General features: G+C 44.6%; 1 protein-coding gene across 1 annotated transcript in view; it reads left to right on the forward strand.

The window, feature by feature from the left end:
• Positions 1 to 21,242, forward strand: part of PDIA6 (protein disulfide isomerase family A member 6) — a 121,294-nt gene that overhangs the window by 10,574 nt on the left and 89,478 nt on the right. Inside the window, 2 exon segments of the mRNA XM_030198863.1 lie at positions 3,538 to 3,595; positions 7,841 to 7,967. Of these exon segments, the coding sequence (XP_030054723.1) occupies positions 3,538 to 3,595; positions 7,841 to 7,967 (185 nt within the window).

The following is a 21,242-nucleotide window of genomic DNA, read 5'->3' on the forward strand; positions in this document are numbered from 1 at the left end:
GTCTTAAGAGGTTAGGATTCTTCAGCTTGGAAAGAGACTGCTCAGGGAGGGTATGATAGAGGTCTGTAAAATCCTGAGAGGAGTAAAAGTGAATTGATTTATTTACACTTTCAAAAAGTATAGGGACTAGGGTATACTCCATGATAATACATTTAAAAATATTTTTTTCTATTCATTTTAAACTGTATTAAACACACACACCCCTCGACAATATTGGTATTCCATAATGACTGAGGTCCTTCTGTTTTCTGAGAAAGCATGTTAACAGTTCAGCAGCAGATTTGCTCTTTCATTTCTGTTCATGAGTATATTGAATGTGCAAAGATATACATTAGGACAAAATACCTTCTTTATATGCTTTGGGGCTCATTTTTAAAGCATTTAGTCTAAGTGCTTTGAAAATATGCCTCTGTCACTTAAATATCATGGCATATATTAATTGAGGAAGGAAAACAGCGTCGGTGAGCAGGTTACAGTTTTTACTTCCTTAAGCTCTTCACTTAATATTGTAATCGTAGACCAAAAGAACCTTACTTTAAACAGAGCAAACTCATGCTTGCCAGTCCAACTTTCAAATTTGTTAAATAAAGCACTTAACTATTGTATCAATTAAAGCTGTCAGGCCATGTCCTGTAAATTCATTTCCAACTTGTTTCATGGTACAGAACCACTGCAAAAGCACAAGGTTTCTAATTCCCTGAAGCAGCGGTTCTGTAACTGAAACACATTGGAAATCAATTTACAGAACCTGACCGGACAGCTTTAATTGCTACAGTAGTTAAGTGCTTTATTTTAGGAATAAAATTGAACTGGCAAGAGTGAGCTTTCTCCATATAAGGAAAGTTTTTGTCTATGATTAGAATATTGAGTAACACCAAACAAAAGAAGGAGTGGTTCCCTACAAAAAGTCTTTACAGCTGAAGGAGCAGAAAAGGGATGCAGGCCAAACCAAACAAACTGGTCTCCAGAGATTGGTTGTAGTAAAATTTACTACACTCAACCTCTGGAGACCAGTTTGTTTGGTTTGGCCTACATCCCTTCCCTACTCACTTCAGTTGTCTAGAATATTGTAAGTCGGGCTCGACAAAGCTTCTTAGATCTAGGAGCCAAACTTGGACTGGAATTTTTATTTATGCACATTTTATAAATTGTACAGCAAGTTACATTAGAACTTCTTTATAAGGGACTTACGGAGACTGATAAAAATACTCCCTTATATCCAAACTGTGCGTTATTGCAGTCACCAATACTTTATATGCTTACTTTAGCGTTTCTCTTTCCTGCTATATCTGATTTACTGTTTGTTTTGCAAAATTTAAGTCTTGGCATATAAAACTGTTTTTTGGTCCTTTTGCTTGCAGCTGTCAGGTCACTCATAGCGTAACTGCTATATCAGTATCTTATGTACATAGTTCAATGAAGCCTTGGGACTGTGTAAAATTGTCTCTTATACCCATGAAATCCGTTATAACCAGGTCCACTATAACCAAACAAATACATTGGAAGTCCTGTTCACTCAGCAGGGACTAAACTTTTGTTCCACTATATCTGGGTCCCTTATAACGAAGTTCTACTGTATTTATTAAAGTGGTACTCCTGAGGGAATTCTGCACTACTATGCAATGCAGAATTTATGTAAAATTCCCACCTGCCACAGTCTGCGCAGAATTCTGTGTAGGGCAATGAAGGAAGGATGGGGAGAGAAAACTCTAGAAGGCTGTCTCTATCCCACCCCCACTGCATGGTCATCCAGGTCTCCCCTCCTTGGCACCCACCCACCCAGTGCTCTTTTCCTCCCTCTCCCCAAAGCACACAGTTACCCAGTTTTTGCTCCCCTACCCCTGCAGCACAACTGTCCCCCCCCCCCCCCCCCCCCCCCAAGTGCAGGCAGGCAGCTTCAGAGGGAAAGGAGAGCAGCTACATTTCAGGCAGCAGCCTCTTCTGACGTCCAGTGCTGAATGCAAAATTAGAAACAAATGGTTTAAATGTTTCCATTTAATGGCGCATGGAATGTTGCTGCTATTTGGATTTCTGCCAGGTACTTGTGACCTGGATTGGCCACTGTTGGAAGCAGGATACTGGACTAGATGGTCCATTGGTCTGACCCAGTATGGCTATTCATGTGTCCTTATGCCTGATGCGCAGCTTCTCTCCTTTCTTTCCACTTTACTCCACTTGGTGCCTGGGCCTGGCAGGTGTGTGAGGAAGAGACATGCCTTTGTGGATATGTGCATGCATGTGTCAAAGCTTCCGCGGTGGGCAGGAGGAGGCAGAGTGAAGAAAGGAGAGCTGAGCTGCTGCTATCTTTTACTTCAGGGGAATTCTGTACAAAAAAAATGAAAATTCTCTCTGGCCCTAAAGTCTTCTCCCATATGCAACACCCTAACCTCTCATTCTTTCTCCTCACCCCTTACTTTGTTCCCAATCACCCATGGCACATCAGTCCTTTACTCTGCCCTCAACCCCCTCCCCCCATGGCATATGATTCATTCCTTACCTCTACCCCCAGTCTCCCACTGTACACGCGCCTCTTCTCATTTTCAGCCACAACATCTGCTCACTCTCTCTTTCTCCCCCCTCCCCCCATGGAGGAAGTGAACTGTGGCACATTGGGTCAGTTCCTCCTGCTGTGCTGGCTTAGACCCAACTGTTGATATGAACAGTGGGATAGCGGTTCACGTCAGCAGTCGGATCTAAGCCTGCACAGCAGGAGGAAGTTGACCCACTGTGCCCCGGTTAACTTCCTGTTTCTTGCTGCTCCAGCTTAGCGCTGGAGGGGAAGAGTGAGCAGAGCCACTGCTGCCTGTGCTGCTTGCTTGCCTTGTGGTGGTCCTGCAAAATGTAGGCGCCAGGTCTGATTTTTTTAATTTAATTTTTATTTTTTTCATTCATTCACCATGTCCTGGCGCCTGGGGTTTGTCAAGCCCTGGAGTATGTGAAGAGCTTAAGGAAGTAAAAGCTCTATCCTACTCACTGAGAATTTTTTTTTCCTTCCTCAATATATCCCGTCATATTTAAGTGACAAATATGTAGTGAGGATTTTACTTCTTAACCCCCCCCCCCCCCCCCCCCCCATTTTGCCATTTGCAAGACATAAACTGTAGAAGTCTGTCCAACATTGGCCTCTGTTCTCACTATTCTTGCCCAAGATAACACCTCAACAGCCATGTTGTGTTTCTATCATCTTGTGTTGCTTATGTTCCATCCCCCTGCGTTTGTAATGCTTTTTAAGAATAAAAGACATTTGTCCAATAGGGTATTTATTTTTGAGCAAAGGTCCACAACCAAGAACTACAGGACAATAGAAAGAACCTTTACCCATTTAAATATATATATATATATTTTTTTTTTTTTTTTTTGTTGGTCATGAAGTTTTTTTCAGTTTGCATTTTAACTAGGAAGTTTGAAAAATAATTATACAGTAGATCTATGGACAAACTTAACTTTTGACAGATGCATAAACAGTCCTTCTGACTTTTTGTATTGCAAAGGCTTTGATATGTAATAAAGTGCTTATTCTGTTTTGTCTGAAAATAGGTGTGGTCATTGTCAAAGATTAACCCCAGAGTGGAAGAAAGCAGCAACAGCATTAAAAGTAAGTTGAGCTTTCCTGGAAACTTTTCTAAGTAATTAATTTTTGTGGTATTTTTTTTTTCCTGTATTTTTAAGATAATTTGCAAATGAAGGCTGACCGAATTTTGGTTTCGGTTACAGTGCTGAAACAGCCCCAAATCCTTTTTCTGCCTGTTTTTGGTTTCAGCTGAAAGGTTATTTTAACTTTAGGATGTTTTTCGGTTTTGGATGAAAATGACCATACGTTTTCGGTAAATGCCAAAAATTTGTGCTGTGTCCCATTTGTCTCCATCCCTTTATTACTCTCCCCTCTGAACAGAAGTTACTCCTGTCGGCGTACCTCAGGGTTCTGTTCTTGGTCCCCTCCTCTTTTCTATCTACACTTCTTCCCTTGGTTCATTAATCTCATCCCATGGCTTTTCCTACCACCTCTATGCTGATGACTCCCAAATCTACCTTTCTACCCCTGATATCTCACCTTGCATCCAAACCAAAGTTTCAGCGTGCTTGTCTGACATTGCTGCCTGGATGTCTCAACGCCACCTGAAATTAAATATGACCAAAACCGAGATTCTCATTTTCCCCCCCAAACCACCTCCCCGCTCCCCCCGTTTTCTATTTCTGTTGATGGCTCTCTCATTCTCCCTGTCTCCTCCGCTCGAAACCTTGGGGTCATCTTTGACTCTTCTCTCTCCTTCTCTGCTCATATCCAGCAGACCGCCAAGACCTGTCGTTTCTTTCTTTACAACATCCGTAAAATCCGCCCCTTTCTTTCCGAGCACTCTACCAAAACCCTCATCCACACCCTTGTCACCTCTCGTTTAGACTACTGCAATCTGCTTCTTGCTGGCCTCCCACTTAGTCACCTCTCCCCTCTCCAGTCGGTTCAAAACTCTGCTGCCCGTCTCATCTTCCGCCAGGGTCGCTTTACTCATACTACCCCTCTCCTCTAGACCCTTCACTGGCTCCCTATCCGTTTTCGCATCCTGTTCAAACTTCTTATACTAACCTATAAATGTATTCACTCTGCTGCTCCCCAGTATCTCTCCACACTCGTCCTTCCCTACACCCCTTCCCGTGCACTCCGCTCCATGGATAAATCCTTCTTATCTGTTCCCTTCTCCACTACTGCCAACTCCAGACTTCGCGCCTTCTATCTCGCTGCACCCTACGCCTGGAATAAACTTCCTGAGCCCCTACGTCTTGCCCCATCCTTGGCCACCTTTAAATCTAGACTGAAAACCCACCTCTTTAACATTGCTTTTGACTCGTAACCACTTATAACCACTCGCCTCCACCTACCCTCCTCTCTTCCTTCCCGTTCACATTAATTGATTTGATTTGCTTACTTTATTTATTTTTTGTCTATTAGATTGTAAGCTCTTTGAGCAGGGACTGTCTTTCTTCTATGTTTGTACAGCGCTGCGTATGCCTTGTAGCGCTATAGAAATGCTAAATAGTAGTAGTAGGAACCTCGCGAGTGCCTCCTCCTCTCCTCACCTATAGGCCCTCCTGAGCCTGTACAATCCCTGGTGGTCTAGGGATGTAGTTGGTAGAAGTGATCTCCAGTTACCCCTGACTATTCTGGCTCTGCTCTCAAAATCGCTGCCGTGACAGGGAAATCACTTCTGCTCTGACTACACTACCTAGACCACCAGTAATTGTAAGGTGGGGGGGGGGGGGGGTCTACTCTTTGTATTATTATTAATTTTATTTTATTTTATTTTTTTGAACTGCCATTGCAAGTAATGCAGTTATGATCTTGCTAAATAGTGTTCCAAATAAATTGATACAAATTTTAGCAGGAATTTAAATCTGTAAATTTGAGGTGATAAATTCCTTAGAAATTAGCTTCTATCCTGTTCAGAAGGAATGGATCCTCAAGAGCTTAGCCGAGATTGGAAGGCGGGGCTGGTGGTTGGGAGGCGGGGCTAGTGCTGGGCAGACTTCTACGGTCTGTGCCCTGAAAAAGACAGATACAAATCAAGGTAAGGTATAAACAAAAAGTAGCACATATGAGTTATCTTATTGGGCAGACTGGATGGACTGTGCAGGTCTTTTTCTGCCGTCATCTACTATGTTACTATGAGGTTTCTGTGGAACTTTGGAAGGCTAAGTGCTTTGAAAATATGCCTCTACTAGTAAAAAAGGCCCGTTTCTGACACACATGAAACGGGCGCTAGCAAGGTTTTCCTCGGAGTGTGTATGTTTGAGAGGGTATATGTGAGAGTGACTGTGTGTGAGAGAGAGAGTTAGTCTGGGTGCGAGTGTGTGTGTGTGAGAGAGAGAGTGTGTGTGCAAGTGCATATGTGAGACAGTGTGAGAGAAAGTGTGTTTCACACAGATACAATGTGTGTGAGACACAGGCTCTCTGTGAGACTTGAGTGTATGAGACCAAGAGAGTGTGTGAGTGACTGTGTGAAACAGAGAGAGTGAATGTGATATAGTGTGAGACATAGAGTGTGTGAGAGAGAAAGACATTGACTGTGATAGAGAGTGTGTGTGTGACAGAGATGCCCACCCCCCTCTCTCTATCTGGTGTCTGAGCATTACTGTGCAGGACACTGAGCTCTGGCTGTGCTTCAATGAACTGACCAATCCTATTTAATAGAATGCACCTCCAACATTCTGAAGCCGAGAAACCTCGTGTGGTTGGTCACTTCTGCTTGTGACGAACCCGGAAGTACGTGATGTCAATTCAGGAGATGAATACAGAGAGCAGGAATGCCTCAGCCATGCAGTCAGCTTCAGAATGTTGGAGGTGTGCTTTATTATATAGGATGTTACTATGTTGTGTTATGTCAACCAAGTGTTCCAAGTGTGGCACAGTCAGCCACTGTAAAACTACTGTAACTGTTTCAGCTTTCATTAGCTGTGGTCCATGTGTTTGGAGGCTATTAAATTATATTCTGGGTTGGATACTGTTTAGCAGAGGAATGCAGACCGCAATCTGGTGCACATTCACACAACCAAACTTGAGGTTTCGGCTTTGGCCGAAATCAGTTGGTCAGTTTCTGTGGCGCTCTGTTTCAGCCAAATCTGAAAAAAGCAGTTTCAGTTGGCCTCTATTTGTAAATATACTTATTTTAAAAATCGTGTCTGTGGCCTATAATGTCTTAAACTCTAGTTTGGAGTCAAGAAGGTTGGAGAGAAGGATATTGGTCTTGCCTCATCACTGTTCTCTTTTCCATAACAAAATTTACCTGTTCTATCCCAATCCCCTCATGCCTTAAAACCAAACCTAAAGGTTTCATTGTCTGAACCCAGGGGACCTCGTGGTTTAAAAAAACAAAACAACAAATTGGCCTCGGTATAGGCCAATCATAGACCAATGGCTTTAGAGGCATTGGCCACTAACCTTTTCTATAAACTGCACACAGTTACACATGTAATTGTGTGTTAAATTATAGAATGCCATCACTTGGGCAAAAACTTTTGGTGCTTAACTAGCATGAAGTACCAATGATTGGTGTTGACACTTAATAGCAGTTATTTGCATAAGCGTGTTAGGAACTTTATTCTGAAATATTTATCTGCAAAGGAGGAGAGAGAAAGAGATGCTGCTGCAAACTTTAAAAAAAAATTGACAAGGCAGGCCTGGGGGTTCACTGAATCCCTTGAAGGCCCCGAATGAAAGCTACTGATAAAGAGAGGAGAGGCAGTTTTGAAAATAGCAATTCCGGCTTTTCAGCATATCAATATTTTTATGCTGTAGAACCTGGAACTGTGTCTCCCACAGGAATGCGTTGGACCATTCTTTGGGAGTCCCCTTTTTTTTTCTTCTCCCCTCTAGAACCCTCGGGGCCCTGTTTACTAAGCTGCGCTGTAGGCTCGCTAACTTTTTAGCGTGCGCTAACAATAGAGACACCCATTATATTCCTATGGGTGTCTCTAGCATTAGCACGTGCTAATTTGTAGTGCGTGCTAAAAAGTGTGCGCGCCTATAGCATGGCTTAGTAAACGGGGCCCTCAATTTGGTTTGGTCCAGCCTATTTTCAAACTCTGTGTCTTTTCACTGGTTTTCCTCCCAAGGCTAATTTGGTCCCATTCCATTAAGTTTTCAGAAAATTATTTTGCCCTGGACAAACATTTTCAATTCCTTATACATAATCAGCCCAATGGATGTTGAAAAGAATAAAACCAAAATGTTCAGTCCATTTGACTTCAGTCTATTTTTCTTAATTTGGGGAAGGGGGACAGAGAGAGATGAGTTCATGTCAGCATTATTGATACAATTAAGTACATTTTCTTCTCTTATTGTAAACAGGGGGTTGTGAAGATTGGTGCAGTTGATGCAGACAAACATCAGTCTTTGGGTGGTCAGTATGGAGTTAAAGGATTTCCTACCATCAAGATTTTTGGATCCAATAAGAATAAACCAGAAGATTACCAAGGTAATTAATTTTTATTTTAATATATTTTTTATCTTCCTGCTTTTGTATTGAATGTTTTTTTGCAATTATCTTTTTATCACTGTAAAAGTATCTCTGGTTTCTGCATGATGTGAATCATTCAATTAAAGGTCTTTAGTATTATATACATTATGATATCCAGCTGGTAAATGGTGTGCACTACCATATGGAAGATTCTCTCCCCCCCCCCCCCCCCCCCCCCAGTTCGGTCCTCAAAGCAGGTCACCTGCTTCCTAGGCCAACCGGGACCGGGGTGCTGCAGACGGTATTCAGCCCTTCTGTGATTAAGGGAGTTGTGGTCAAGAATACCTAGTGGTCAGATTTAGAAGCCATGATTTGTAAAGTTCCAGAAGGGGCCCTTGTGACTTCTGACAGCCAAGGTCTGTCATTGCAGTGACCATGCTAGGTGCGCTTGGGGAAAGGGAAGATAAAAGGGAGGGTGCTACCCCAGCCCCGGTAGTTGCAAATGAAAGTTTATGGTGCCATATTCTAGTGCTGCTTCTGATTTTGAGGAGGAGGAAACTGCCAGGTCAAGAAAAAAACATCTTGTTCTCTTTTTATAATTCACAACTTACTGTCTAATGGTGCTTGAGGCAGGGTGTGACGAACCAGATCTGACAAAGAAATTAAACATAAGAGTTTTTTTCTTTTTTTTTGCTATGTCATCACTACAGTTTCTGAAAGTGTGACATGGCACAGTAATCATTACACCACCTTTTATTTATATATTGTTTTAAGTGTACATTTTAATTTTTGGATTTGTTGGTTTTGGGACTTATTGTGGGTCTACAACCCCTGCCCTCCCCTCCTCCCACCTAGTTTTGGCTGGCCTGGAACCATTGGTTGGGAGTACAAACTTTGGTGTCTGGGTGTGTGTCCCTGTCCCCCCCCCCCCCCCCCCCCTCCCCGGGTACGGCTCAGAGCCTTTAGTGCTTCTATCTCGGTGCCCCCTCACCAGCTGTTTGGGAGGAGCTCCTTGAGTGTCCCTTCTCCCTCCCCCTAGATGATAAGCAAAAAGCAAGTGAATCGCTAAAGAAACAAAAAAAAGGGAAAAACCTCCTGTCTTTTTGACTACAGAACTTCCAGGCCTGAGGCTCTCGGGGGAGGGGGGGGGGGGGTGCCGCTTGTGTAGTGCTGTGGGATCTCTATAGCTGTGTTGACAAAAAGAAGGGTTGGCACTGTGCAGCTTGTACAGCATGGAGGCTGGTTGCAGTTTTGAGCAGCATATGGCTTGTGTGCTTTCATTTGAGGCTGGTGGTTCCAGAGTGTGTCTGGATTCCTACAGGGTAACCAGAGAGCAGGTGTGGCAGTCGCCTGTGGATGGTGTTCTGGCGGCAGCTTCAGGCACCAGTGGAGCAGGAAGGCACTGTTTTGATGGGAACTTCTATCATTTTAGACTAATAGAGTTACTCTGATTAATTGCACAGGCTCTGACTTGTTTCCTGCTGCTGGAGAAGACCCCCCCCCCCCCCCCAAATTTATTCTACTTTGATTTGAAATGACTTTGCTTCAGGACCAAGTGAATAGTCCTGGGCTCTGGGTTTTGGAGGGCCTCTCAGGGGCCAAACAGCCTAAATTGGTGTTCATGGAGGATGTAGATTCATATAAGTCGGATAGGCCGTTGAATTCTGATCTCTTGCACTTGAATAATTCTGTCTTTTGTTTCCATTTGGCTGTCTTCTAACCACCTTTGTAATTGTTTCCTATGTATTTTTGTTACAATATCATGTATACAAAACATAATGCTATGTTTATTGTTCCATTGTTTTAATTTTGTACACCACATTGGACCCAATTGGGAGAATAGTGGTTAATAAGACTTATATTAATATTAGCATTAACTCTTTAAAATCACTGGCCTGTTGGCTCACGTGCTATCTTCCTCAGCCATTTCTTGTCCCTGTCCTTTGAGGCTTCCCAGTAGTCCTAGTGGATCATTTTAAATATCAAGGAATTACACTGGACCGCAAACTTACTTTTGAAAAACAGATTAGTAGTTTTGTGAAAACGTGTTTCTTGGCTATGCATCAGTTTCGCTTTAAGTACTACCTAGACCCTTCCTCACAGACGTTACTCTTCTATGTCCTCATTTTATCATGGCTGGATTATTGCAACATAGTTTACACATGTATTTTACAATCCCATCTCAAGCAGTTAGGTACTTCAGAACATAGCTAAAAAGTTTTATCACATGACACCTTTACTGTCTTGTTGCCATTGGCCCTCTATCAGCTTTCTAATACAATTTAAGATCTTGTTGACAGCTTTGAAAGTTTTTTTTCCTACTTCTGCATGCTGTTTATCTGCACATCACTCTACACATCCCAGCTTGCAATCTTTGCAGCATTCATCCATACCAGCTCATTATTCCTTCTTTGCAACAAGCTAGTCTTGAATCTATGTGTCAGTGTGCCTTCTCCCATACTGCCCCCTCATTGGAATGCCATCTCTCTCCCTCTCATCTGTGGCATCTCAGTAGGGTCACTTTAACCTTGGACTGGAGGTGTTGCATAGTGCCTGCCCTTCCTTTTTGTGTATTTTTTTTCTTTCCATACTTCTTTCTCTGACCCTATGTTTACCCCACCCTAGGTATTTGTATTTTGGTGTTCCGTTTCCTTTTCCTATTTTAATGTATTTTGTAAAACCTTGTTTGAGTCGTGAAAGACAGTACATCAAGTCAAGCATAAACATAGAGCCATCTGAGAGAGTCATGGAGCACAATGATCAGTAGGCATCAAATCCCTTGGATTTGGATGTTGAAGATCCCTCTGCGCTGAGAATCTTCAGGCGGTAGGGGCTTCCTTATCTGATGGGATTCAGGAGGCACTGGGTTTGTCAGAGTAGCTTGACACCAAAGGTACCTAGCAAGGGGGACCCTCTCCTGGTGGGTAATCAAAAGCGATTTAGAACCTTGCCAATGCACCCGTGTGCCAGTGAGCTGGTGGAAGTGGAGTGGGAAGGTACCACTCTCTGGGCTTCAGGTTGGTATTCCTTACATTCTCAAAACGAGAGTTGGTAAGTCTTTTAGGTGTGAATGTTCCTGTAGATATGCATATGCCTACTTTTCTGGCTTTTCTATGGAATAGCATTTCTTTATATATTAGAAATACTGATGACCTTTTAGAATTCTGTAAAAGTATTACAACTTTCTTTTTTAGCCTTAGGCTGTTTGTTTTTTGGGTTTGTACAGGTATGCTTCTTTTTGTATGGGATGAAATTCATGATATTTTATCATATTATTTGTATGTTTTGAGATTTTGATTTATGTACTGTCTATTGTTTTTTGTAATTTTATTATGTATAATTTTTGTAACCTGATCTTGGCGTTATTGGTAGAGCAGGCCATTTAAAATGATTGTTTTAAATACAACTTATTTATCGGTTGCCTATGCAAAAGAAGACGTTTTCCTCCTTAAGGTGGATGCCACAGTGACTAGGAAGTAACTATTCTGGCTGAAGGTGCGGTAGCTTTGAAAGATTCACAGGATGAACCATTAAGGAATTTACTTTGAAGTTGGCCATTTCTTCAGCCAACAGGATTTCAGAGTTGCAAATGCTTTCTTCTCTGGAGCTGTATCTGGTCATGTCTTATGAGAGAGTTGTTTCATCCTGTTCCATCCTTTCTTCCAAAGGTGGTTCACCTGTTCCTTGTCAACTAGTCCATGTTTTCATATATCGGATTGACTTTTTATATTTGAGGTTTTGTGGAGAAGTGAGGTAGCCTCCACGGCTACTTGCCAGATGGACCAAGGAGGCGATAGTGTCTGCTTACTTGCTCAAGGGTCAGAAGTTGCTGGCGGTGTTGAAGGTTCATTCAACCAAAGCACAAGCTTTTTCTTGGGCACAGCAGAGTTTAATTCCTCCTCAGGACATTTGCAGGGCAGCCAGTCTAGACAGAATGCAGAATTTTAGAGCCAGAGTCCTGGCAACTGAATGTCACCCTATTTGAGTTCTGCTTTAGTACTTTCCACTCGTGCGCACTGATTTGGAGGGACAATGAGGAGGAGAAATTACGTCTAATTTTCTTTCATTGAGTCTCTCCAAACTAGCCCAGAACTCTTCCAAGCAGTGGTGATTCTAGTCTTCAACCATTCTATAAAGAGTTTTAGGACTTTTCCTTTGGTCATGGGTCCAGAGTTCCAGTCATGGAAGTCCAGCATGGTGATTCTGTACAGCTGCAAAAATAAATAAATGAACCAAAAAATAGTTGTATTTTTCTTGCCCATGGGTTATTGAGGATTGTACGTCCATCTTGCTTAGACAATAGAAATACTGGCTGATTTGGGCTACACAGGTCCCTTTATAGGGTGCTGTCGCAGCTTTAGTAGTTCTTAGTCTCCACCTATTGGTAGGAGAGCAAATCCACTCATCTTATCTAGTTTCAGGAAGGACTCGAAGAAAGAAAATTAGCAGGTAAGACCTAATTTGCCTTGGAGTGCACTTTGAGGCCTAGTTCCCTCTCCTCCTCCCAGGCCCGGGATGCCCAGCAGCTCCTCAAGTTCATGACTGCAGTTCTGGAGAGGATGCTGTGGGTGGGGGCTACTGATGACAGTGAGTGCAAGGGTAAGCATGGGGTGGTTCCCAAACTTGAACTGCAGGCAAGGGATTCTCATTTACTGGCACCTCCCTCAATATCAGGGACAGACGGTCAGAGTGAGTTCTTTTCCCCTGAGTTTGTCTGTCTTATTAATGCATCGGGCTTTTCTTCTGAAGAGAGCTCTGCCAGGGTCCTCTGATACGTCCAAGCAGGCTGGTGTTCCCTCATTCCCAGAGGCCCCGGTTTCTTGTGGATGCTTGCTTCCTTCGCCTGCGGACACACCTGACCCTAAACGCTGGCGGGTTTATTTTGTGTCTGAAGTAGCCTCCCTTCCTCCTCATTTTCTGCATTCTGTTTTTGGGGAGTCAGAGGAATCTGGTAGGCCCTCTCAGGAGAAGACCTGGAAGAAAGAGGTATTTTGCTACTGGAACAGGATGTCCCTAAGGCGGTCCATATTTTCCATCACGACGAGCTCCTGTCCTTCATTTCTGATTCTTTGCAAGCTCCTAGTATTGAAGCTCCTGAGATGGCTATGGCCTCATCCTTTAATCCGAAGATGGCCAGTGCTAGGAAGCCAACGCGGGCATTCCCGGTCCACGAGTCCATCCAAGAGCTTATCTCAGCTCAGTGGTCAGAGCCAGATAACTCCTTGAAAGTAGCTAGAGCGGTGTCTCGCCTTTTCCCGGTTGGGGAGGATCATCTAGCTCTATTTGAACTTCCTAAGGTAGACTCGCTTGTAATGGCAGTTAATAAAAAGACTACTGTCCCTGTGGAAGGAGTTGCTTTAAAAGATTTGCAGGACCGGCACTTGGAGTCCTCTTTGAAACGTTCTTTTGAGGTTTCAGCCCTGGCACTGCAGGCCGCTATTTGCAGTTCTTTTGCAGCTCGAGCAAGTCTCTCTTGGCTTCAGTAAGTGGTCGAGCAACCTCCGGAGGGTTCTGTGTCTCTCTCTGATGTCACCCCGCGGATAGAATCGGCATTGGCCTTTTTGGCTGATGCCCTGTATGATTTGGTCAGGGCGTTGGCCAAACATGTCTTTGACGGTGACAGCTCGACATCTCCTTTGGCTTCATCATTGGGCAGCTGATATGGCCTCGAAGCAGCGTCTGGCGAGGCTCCCCTTTCGGGGGAAACTTTTGTTTGGAGAAGATTGTTAAAGCCCTCGGGGATTCCAAAACCCAGCATCTTCCTGAGGATAAGCCGAAGTCTTCATCCAAGAACGCCTCCTTCTGCTCCTCGAGACCTCGGTTTCGAGAGGCCCGACGATTCTGCACAGCATTCCCATTTTTAGCAAAGAACTTCCTTTAGTTCAGACAAGCGTTCTGCAAGGTCCGGTCAGCGACAAGTCCAGGGGCGTCCATCCCAATGATGGGGCGCTGGTCCACTCTTCATTTCCCTGTATAGGAGGATCGTTTGTCCCTTTTCCTCAAAGTCGACCAAGGTTACATCAGATCAGTGAGTTCTAGAGTTCATCAGAGATGGGTACCGGTTAGAGTTTGTAGCTCCAGTTGGAGATGCCTTTTTGGAATCCCACTGTGCCACTGCCATCAAACGAGCAGCTATCAGGACACGTTACAGTCCCTGCTGGATCTCGGAGCAGTGGTTCCAGTTCCTCAGAATGAACGTTTTTCTGGTCGGTACTCGATTTATTTTGTAGTGCCCTGGAAATGCGGAACTTTCAGGCCGGTACTTGACTTGCACAAGGTCAACGAGGTCCTGAGGGTATGGCATTTCCACATGGAAACCTTGCAATCAATCATTGCGGTAGTTCAGCCAGGGGAGTTCCTCATGTTGCTCGACCTCAGAGGCATATTTACATATCCTGATTTGGCCTCCTCATCGGTTTCTACACTTTGCAGTTTTAGGCCGACATTTTCAATTTTGCACCTTGCCGTTTGGGCTGGCCACAGCACCTTTCACGTTTTCCAAAGTGATGGTGGTGGTGACTACTTTCCTCAGAAGAGAGGGTGTCTGTGTTCATCCCTATCTTGACAATTGGCTCATCAGTGCAGACTCTGAGAGAGAGAGTTGACTAGCGACGGCCCGGATCATAGGTCTGCTACCGTCTCTGGGTTAGGTGGTCAACTTCACCAAAATTCATCTGACCCTCTCGCAGTCTCTCAAGTATTTGGGGGTTCGTTTCAACACAGCGTTGGGTTTGGTCTTTCTTCCCGAAAGCAGGCTCCTCAAGCGCCAGAGTCGGGTAAGACTGCTCTTGCGCGTATCCAGATGCTAGGGTTGATGACTGCCACCTTGGAAGTAGTTCCCTGGGTGAGGGCGCATACGCGACCTCTACAACTTTCCCTACTGACACACTGGACCCCAATCTCTGACGTACCAACAGAGGCTGCCTTGGATCCCTGCGGCGAAGCGCAGCATGGCTTGGTGGCTTTCCAATGACAATTTGAGCCAGGGGGTGCTGTTAGCGCTCCTTCAATGGCTGCTGGTGATCACTGATGCCAGCTTAAACAGGTTGGGGGCTCATTGCCTCGACCACTATGCACAAGGTCAGTGGATGACAATGGAAGCGGGGTGGTCCATCAATCGCTTGGAACTGAGAGCAATTTTCCAAGCCCTCCGTAGGACTCTGGAAAGTCAGCCAGTCTGAGTTCTTTCCGACAACACGACGGCCGTTGACTACATCAACTGTCAAGAAGGCAATCAGAGCAGAACACTGGATGCAGAGGCAGCCAACATTCTCGACTGGGTGGAGCGCCACTAGTGCTGTTGTCAGTGGCCCATATTGCTGGGCAAAGTAACGTACAGGCCTATTTTCCTCAGCAGGCATCATCTCGACGCAGCGGAATCCTTTTTTAAGATTTGTTGCAAGTGGGGAACTCCACACATCGATCTCGTGGTGTCCGGTTCAAACGCCAAGGTCAATCGCTTTTTCAGCAGGAGGAGGAATCCTCGATCCGCAGGGATGAATGCCCTGTCTCAACCATGGCCTTTGGAGCTCCTTTGTGTTACCTCCTTGGCCCTCAATAGGGCAAGTTCTTCTGCAGATTAGTCTGCACCACGGGCTGGTGAGTCTGGTGGCTCCAGATTGGCTGCGTCATCCATGGTATGCAGATCTCAGGCGGTTGTTGGTGGCAGCTCCATTTTGCTTACCCCTCTTGCCAGACCTGCTAATCAGGGTCCAGTGACTATGGAAGATCCCTCCTACTTTGGTCTTACAGCCTGGCTATTGAGAGGGCAAAGTTGAAGAAGAAGAAGGGCTATTTTAACAATGTTATTGCTATTCTGCTGCAGGCCCACAAGCATTCCACTTCCGCAGCATACGCTTAAGTATGGCACACCTTTGAGTCGTGGTGTGCCGTGAGCTTGTTTGCCGCTACTAGCTTCGGTCTCGCAGTTGTTGGATTTTTTTTGCAGGAAAGATTACAGAAGGGGTTGATTTACAATTCCCTTGGGGTTCAGGTGGCGACATTGGCTTGTTTCTGAGGGCGAGTGGCCGGGTTGTCCCTGGCAGCTCATCTGGATGTTGTCCGTTTTTTGCGGGGGGGGGGGCTTATATCTTTACTCTCCTTTGTGTTCTCCTTGCCCGTCTTGGAACCTGGGGGTTGTTCTGAAAGCGCTCCAGAAACCTTCTTTCGAGCCACTCAAGTGCACTTCGGAGAAGGATTTGACACTTAAAGCGGTCTTTTTGGTGGCCATGGCTACAGCGTAGAGAGTGTCAGAGCTTCAGGCTCTTTCCTGTCAGGATCCATTTTTGCATTTCTCAGAATCCGGCGTTACAGTCCGTACTGTGCCTTCCTTCCTGCCTAAGGTTGTTTTGGCCTTTCATCTCAATCGGACAATTTTTCTACCGTCCTTTCGAAAGGAGGAATTTCCTGATTCATTTGGATAGTTGCATCTTTTTCATGTCCACAGGGCTCTGCTACAGTATTTGCAGATGTCGAATGATTTCCAGTGCTCCGATCATTTCATTTTGTTGTCGGGACCGAAGCGCGGTTGTCCTGCGTCTAAAGCCACCATAGCTTGCTGCCTTAAGGAGGCCATTTTTTCTGCTTACCTGATGTCGGGTAGGTCTCTGCCAGAGGCGTTTAAGGCACATTCCACACAAGCAGTGGCTTCTTCATGTGCTGAAACAGGTGTTCTCTCATTTCAGGAGATCTGTCGAGCGGCTACTTGGGCTTCTCAGCTATCCTTTGTTCGGCATTATCGGCTGGATGTCACAACACAAGAGGATGCGCGGTTTGGGGGTGCAGGTTCTCTTCTGGGGAGCCACATGTTCCCGCCCACTTTAGGGAGTGCTTTGATACATCCCACCAGTTCCTGGATTCATCTGCTGTTAAGAGGAAGGAAAAATTAGAACTTACCTGACAATTTTCTTTCCTTTAGTCACAGCAGATGAATCCAAGATCCCTCCCTGTCTGCCTCCTTTTTTTTTTTTTTTTTACAAACAGAGATTTTATAATGACACTTATGTAGCAGGGAGTTGATATAATCCCTCCTTCGCTCATGTTTCTTGCTCTGGTTCAGGGAGCGGTTGTTCACTGTGAGGAAAGTTCGTGTTGTGTTTCTTTTTTGTTATGCTTTGGAATGTTCGTATACTGAAGAGGGAAGGAGCTGGATGTCCAGGGTCACTGCCTTCTTTCAGTGTTCTTTATCTCCACCTGCTGGTAGGCAGATACAACCCACCAGTTCCTGGATTCATTTGCTTCGACTAAAGGAAAGACAATTATCAGGTAAATCCTAATTTTTCCATTTAAAACGAATCGAAAAAAAACATTTCATCACTCAATGTGTAATTAAACTCTGAATTCATTGCCAGAGAATGTAGTAAAAGTTAGGTTAGCGGGGTTTAAAAAAGGTTTTGATGGTTTCCTAAAGGAAAAGTCCATAGACCAAAAAGGGACTTGGGGGAAATTCACTGCTTATTTCTAGAGTAAGCAACATAAAATGTATTGTACTGTTTTATGATCTTGCCAGGTACTTGTGATATGGATTGGCTATTGTTGGAATCAGGATGCTGGACTTGATTGTCCTTCAGTCTGCCCCAGTATGACAAATACTTACGTACTTGTGTCCAGTCTCCTCTGACTCAACTTCTTATTTCTGCACCAGAGAAAAAGCCCTGATGCCAGCAAAAGACTGCCTTTCTGAATCATTGCTCTTACGGAGACAGAAAATAATTATAGCTGCCTGTGAGGAGGAGGGAGAAGAGATGCAGGACTTGTTGGGGGAGGGGGAGAGTGGAGAAGATGGGACATATGTACAGTATGTGTGTGTGTGTGTGTGTATATATATATATATATATATATAATGCTAGACCAATCCAGACCAATGGTTTGTGTCTCCCTACATGCAGATAAGAGTTAAAGATACTGAACTCGGCCAGTCACATCATTGGTATAAGGGCTGGTGCAACTTAGAACCCTGGTCTGGACTGGTCTAGCAAGATTCAAGGAAAGGAAATTAAGTGGTATGAAAAAATTTCACCATCTTGAGTAACAAACATTTAATTTTTTCATTCTTTTCAAAATTAAATCTGTATTCAGATTTGGAATTCAGAGGACAGACTGCAGGAATAATTTACGTTGCGCAGGGCCATGGATTAGTTAGTGTTCACCACCACCCCCGATCATATATATTGAAAGCCTTCTGTTCAGAAGTTGCATGAATATTGCCTTATTAGGCCCATCATGAGGATAAATTGTTGTACTTGATATACTGCTTTACTTATACAGAATTAAGTGGTTCACAAAATAGTTAAAATTTATAATAAAATTATGTAAAATAAAAATCAAGAACTCCATTTTTGTTAGAAAAGCCTACCTCATTCATACAAGAAACATACATACTGCTGTGCAATTCTCACTCAGTGGTAGCTGTGTGGAAAAATTCTACCTTAGAAATAAACTTTATTAATATAGTATTAGGCTAGAATCTAGTAAGGGAATCTCTATATATGACCCTTTGCTTAATGTGTGCATTATCTTACTATCATAAATGTGAATTGCAGGGTATACTGTTGTTTGACATGGAGATCTTTAGGAAAGGAAAACATTGTAAGTCATTTGTATCTTGACTTGTGAGCAATTTACAGCTCCAGTATATAATGGGTAGTCTGGTCAAGGGGTGAAAGAGGTATAAACCATTTGTAAGCAGTCAGTAGTAAACTAACCTATGCTCCTGTAATGAATCTTTTTATGTATTCTTTTGATTCTTTGTGTTTAAAATGCCAAATTCCTTATATAAGGACCTGGCCTCTGTCCAGAAGTGCCCCAACTGCCCAGATGACCACCGGAGGGAATCGGGGATGACCTCCCATGACTCCCCCAGTGGTTACTAACCCCCTCCCACCAAAATAAATAACTTTAAGAACTTTTTTTTTTCCAGCCTGTATGCCAGCCTCAAATGTCATGCCCAGCTCCATGACAGCAGCATGCAGGTCCCTGGAGCAGTTGTTAGTGGGTGCAGTGAACTTCAGGCAGGTGGACCCAGCCCCCCCCCCCCCCCCCCCCCCCCCACCTGTTATACTTGTGCTGGTAAATGGGAGCCCTCCAAACCGCCCCCAAAACCCACTGTACCCACATCTAGGTGCCCCCCTTCACCCATGCTAATGGTGTAGAGTTGTGGGGAGTGGGTTTTGGGGGGGATTTGGAGGGCTCAGCACCCAAGGGAAGGGAGCTATGGACTTGGGAGGTATTTTAATTTTTTTTTTTTTAATTATTACAAGTGCCCCCTCAGGTCTGGTTGGTGTCCTGGCATGTGAGGGGGACCAGTGCACTATGAATCCTGGCCCCTCCCACGACCAAATGCCTTGGAGTTGTTCGTTTTTGAGCTGGGCACCTTCGGTTTCCATTATCGCTGAAAACCGATACCACCCAGCTCAAATCTGCCCAAATCCGATGCATTTGCCCGGCACCAACCGTATTATCGAAACAAAAGATGGATGCCCATCTTTTTCGAAAATACGGTCTGTCCCGCCCCTTCACGTACCTATCCTCGGAGATAGACGCCCATGGAGATGGGTGTTCGCTTTCGATTATGCCCCTCTTTGTCTTTCTTTAGACTTGGTATGTCCTCATATATCGATATATTAATAAACAATTGTTAAATTGAGCACAGGCTAGTATTCTTTTACTTAAAAGTTCTACAGCTATTCCTATCACATTTTATGTATATAAGCTATGTTTCACAGCATTATATATTCAGTGGTTGGATAACAGGTCATTTGTGTGGGGGGGTGTTTTTTTTTTTTTTTTTTACTTTTCCTTGTCACAAACAGCAGATGAATCCAGGAACTGTTGGTGGGTTGTGTCCATCTACCAGCAGGTGGAGATAGAGATAACAGAACTCTTGGGAGTTATAGCAGATGGCCAGCCCCTGTATCAGTTAGTATATCTCCAGCAGGTGGGTGGGCAGCTTTTCTCCAGCTCCTGGATTCAAGGCCACTGAGAGTACTCCTGGGCCGCTGGCCAGTTGAGCTGTGAGGGGGTGTCTGACTGAAGGTGTCCTCTTTGGAGGTATACCTTACTGCAGGGTCCCTGCCTCACCCCGTACTCTCTGCTGACAGGCTCCAATGCTCTCTTGTCTGCTCTCTCTTTCCCTCCTCACTTAAAAAAAACAAACCAACCATAGAATTTATTAAAAAAAAAAAAAAAGGAAACTTGAGAGCTGAGAGTAATTGCTTCTGTCTGCCTGATTTCTGCTGCTATTAGAGCCAGTGCGGTTTCCTTTGGCTCCTGCAGCCCGATTCAGTGCTGCAGGGAGGATCAGCTGGTAAGTGCCGGCTTCGGGTTCTTTTCCTCGAGGCAGCATGGCGGCGGAAACAGTGAAACGCTGTTCCCGCTGTGGGAAGCGGCGTTTGGCGGCGGGAATTTCCAGCGCCAAGTGCGCTGAGGTACCTGGGGCAGAGGGCTCTTCCTCCATCGGGGAGACAGCGTTTTCCTGCGCTGAGGCGCGTGGTTCGCGTGCTATTTTGCCTAGCGCTACTGAAGCGGTTCCAGTAGCGCTTCCTACTCTCCCACCTTCTCCTTCACTCAGGGCATTGGTGGGGGGGGGGGGGGGGTCGGAAATGCGGACAGGTCCCAGTCCTGCGGCTCCTGTTGCCCCGGGGGATTTTTTTTCTCCAGAATTTGTTTTATTGATGAATCAGGCATTTGTTATGAAGCGGGCCCTCCCCCTTTCTTCCTCAGGTCTCTCTGAACTCTTGACAGTGCTTGGGACCGAGAACTGTATCTTGGGGCCCCTGACGGATGATGGGCGGCTTTTAAGAGGAGAAGGATCACTCCTGGTACTGAGGAGGGGTCCTTGGCCCCAGGATCGGTGGCTCCGTCTGTTGTGTCCCCCTCTGAGGGGTCCTGGAGACAGGCGGTGGGAGAGGAGATTGAGGAGCTTGATCTTCCTCAGGATCAGGTGGATGATTAATCTTCGGTGCGGCTTTTCCACAAAGATTATTATTTTTTATTATTTATTGTATTTGTATCCCACATTTTCCCATCTTTTTGCAGGTTCGGTGTGGCTTACAATATGAGTTAAATGATAGAAATACAATTTGTTACAGATTGGTTATGGATTACATTGTGCAGAGTTATGCGAGACAATCGAGGTGTCGTCAAGGAATGTAATAATGGAACACAAACATTGAAACGTTGGAAGGAGACAGTGGGAGCTTAGAGGGTGATAATAAGGCATGAAGACATATGGTATATATCTTTCTGTGAGTAAAGGTATGAGTGATGTGATATTACAGGAATGAGAGTTCAGAA

The sequence above is a fragment of the Microcaecilia unicolor genome, chromosome 3 (genome assembly GCF_901765095.1).
Source record: "Microcaecilia unicolor chromosome 3, aMicUni1.1, whole genome shotgun sequence".
NCBI classification, from domain to species: domain Eukaryota; kingdom Metazoa; phylum Chordata; class Amphibia; order Gymnophiona; family Siphonopidae; genus Microcaecilia; species Microcaecilia unicolor.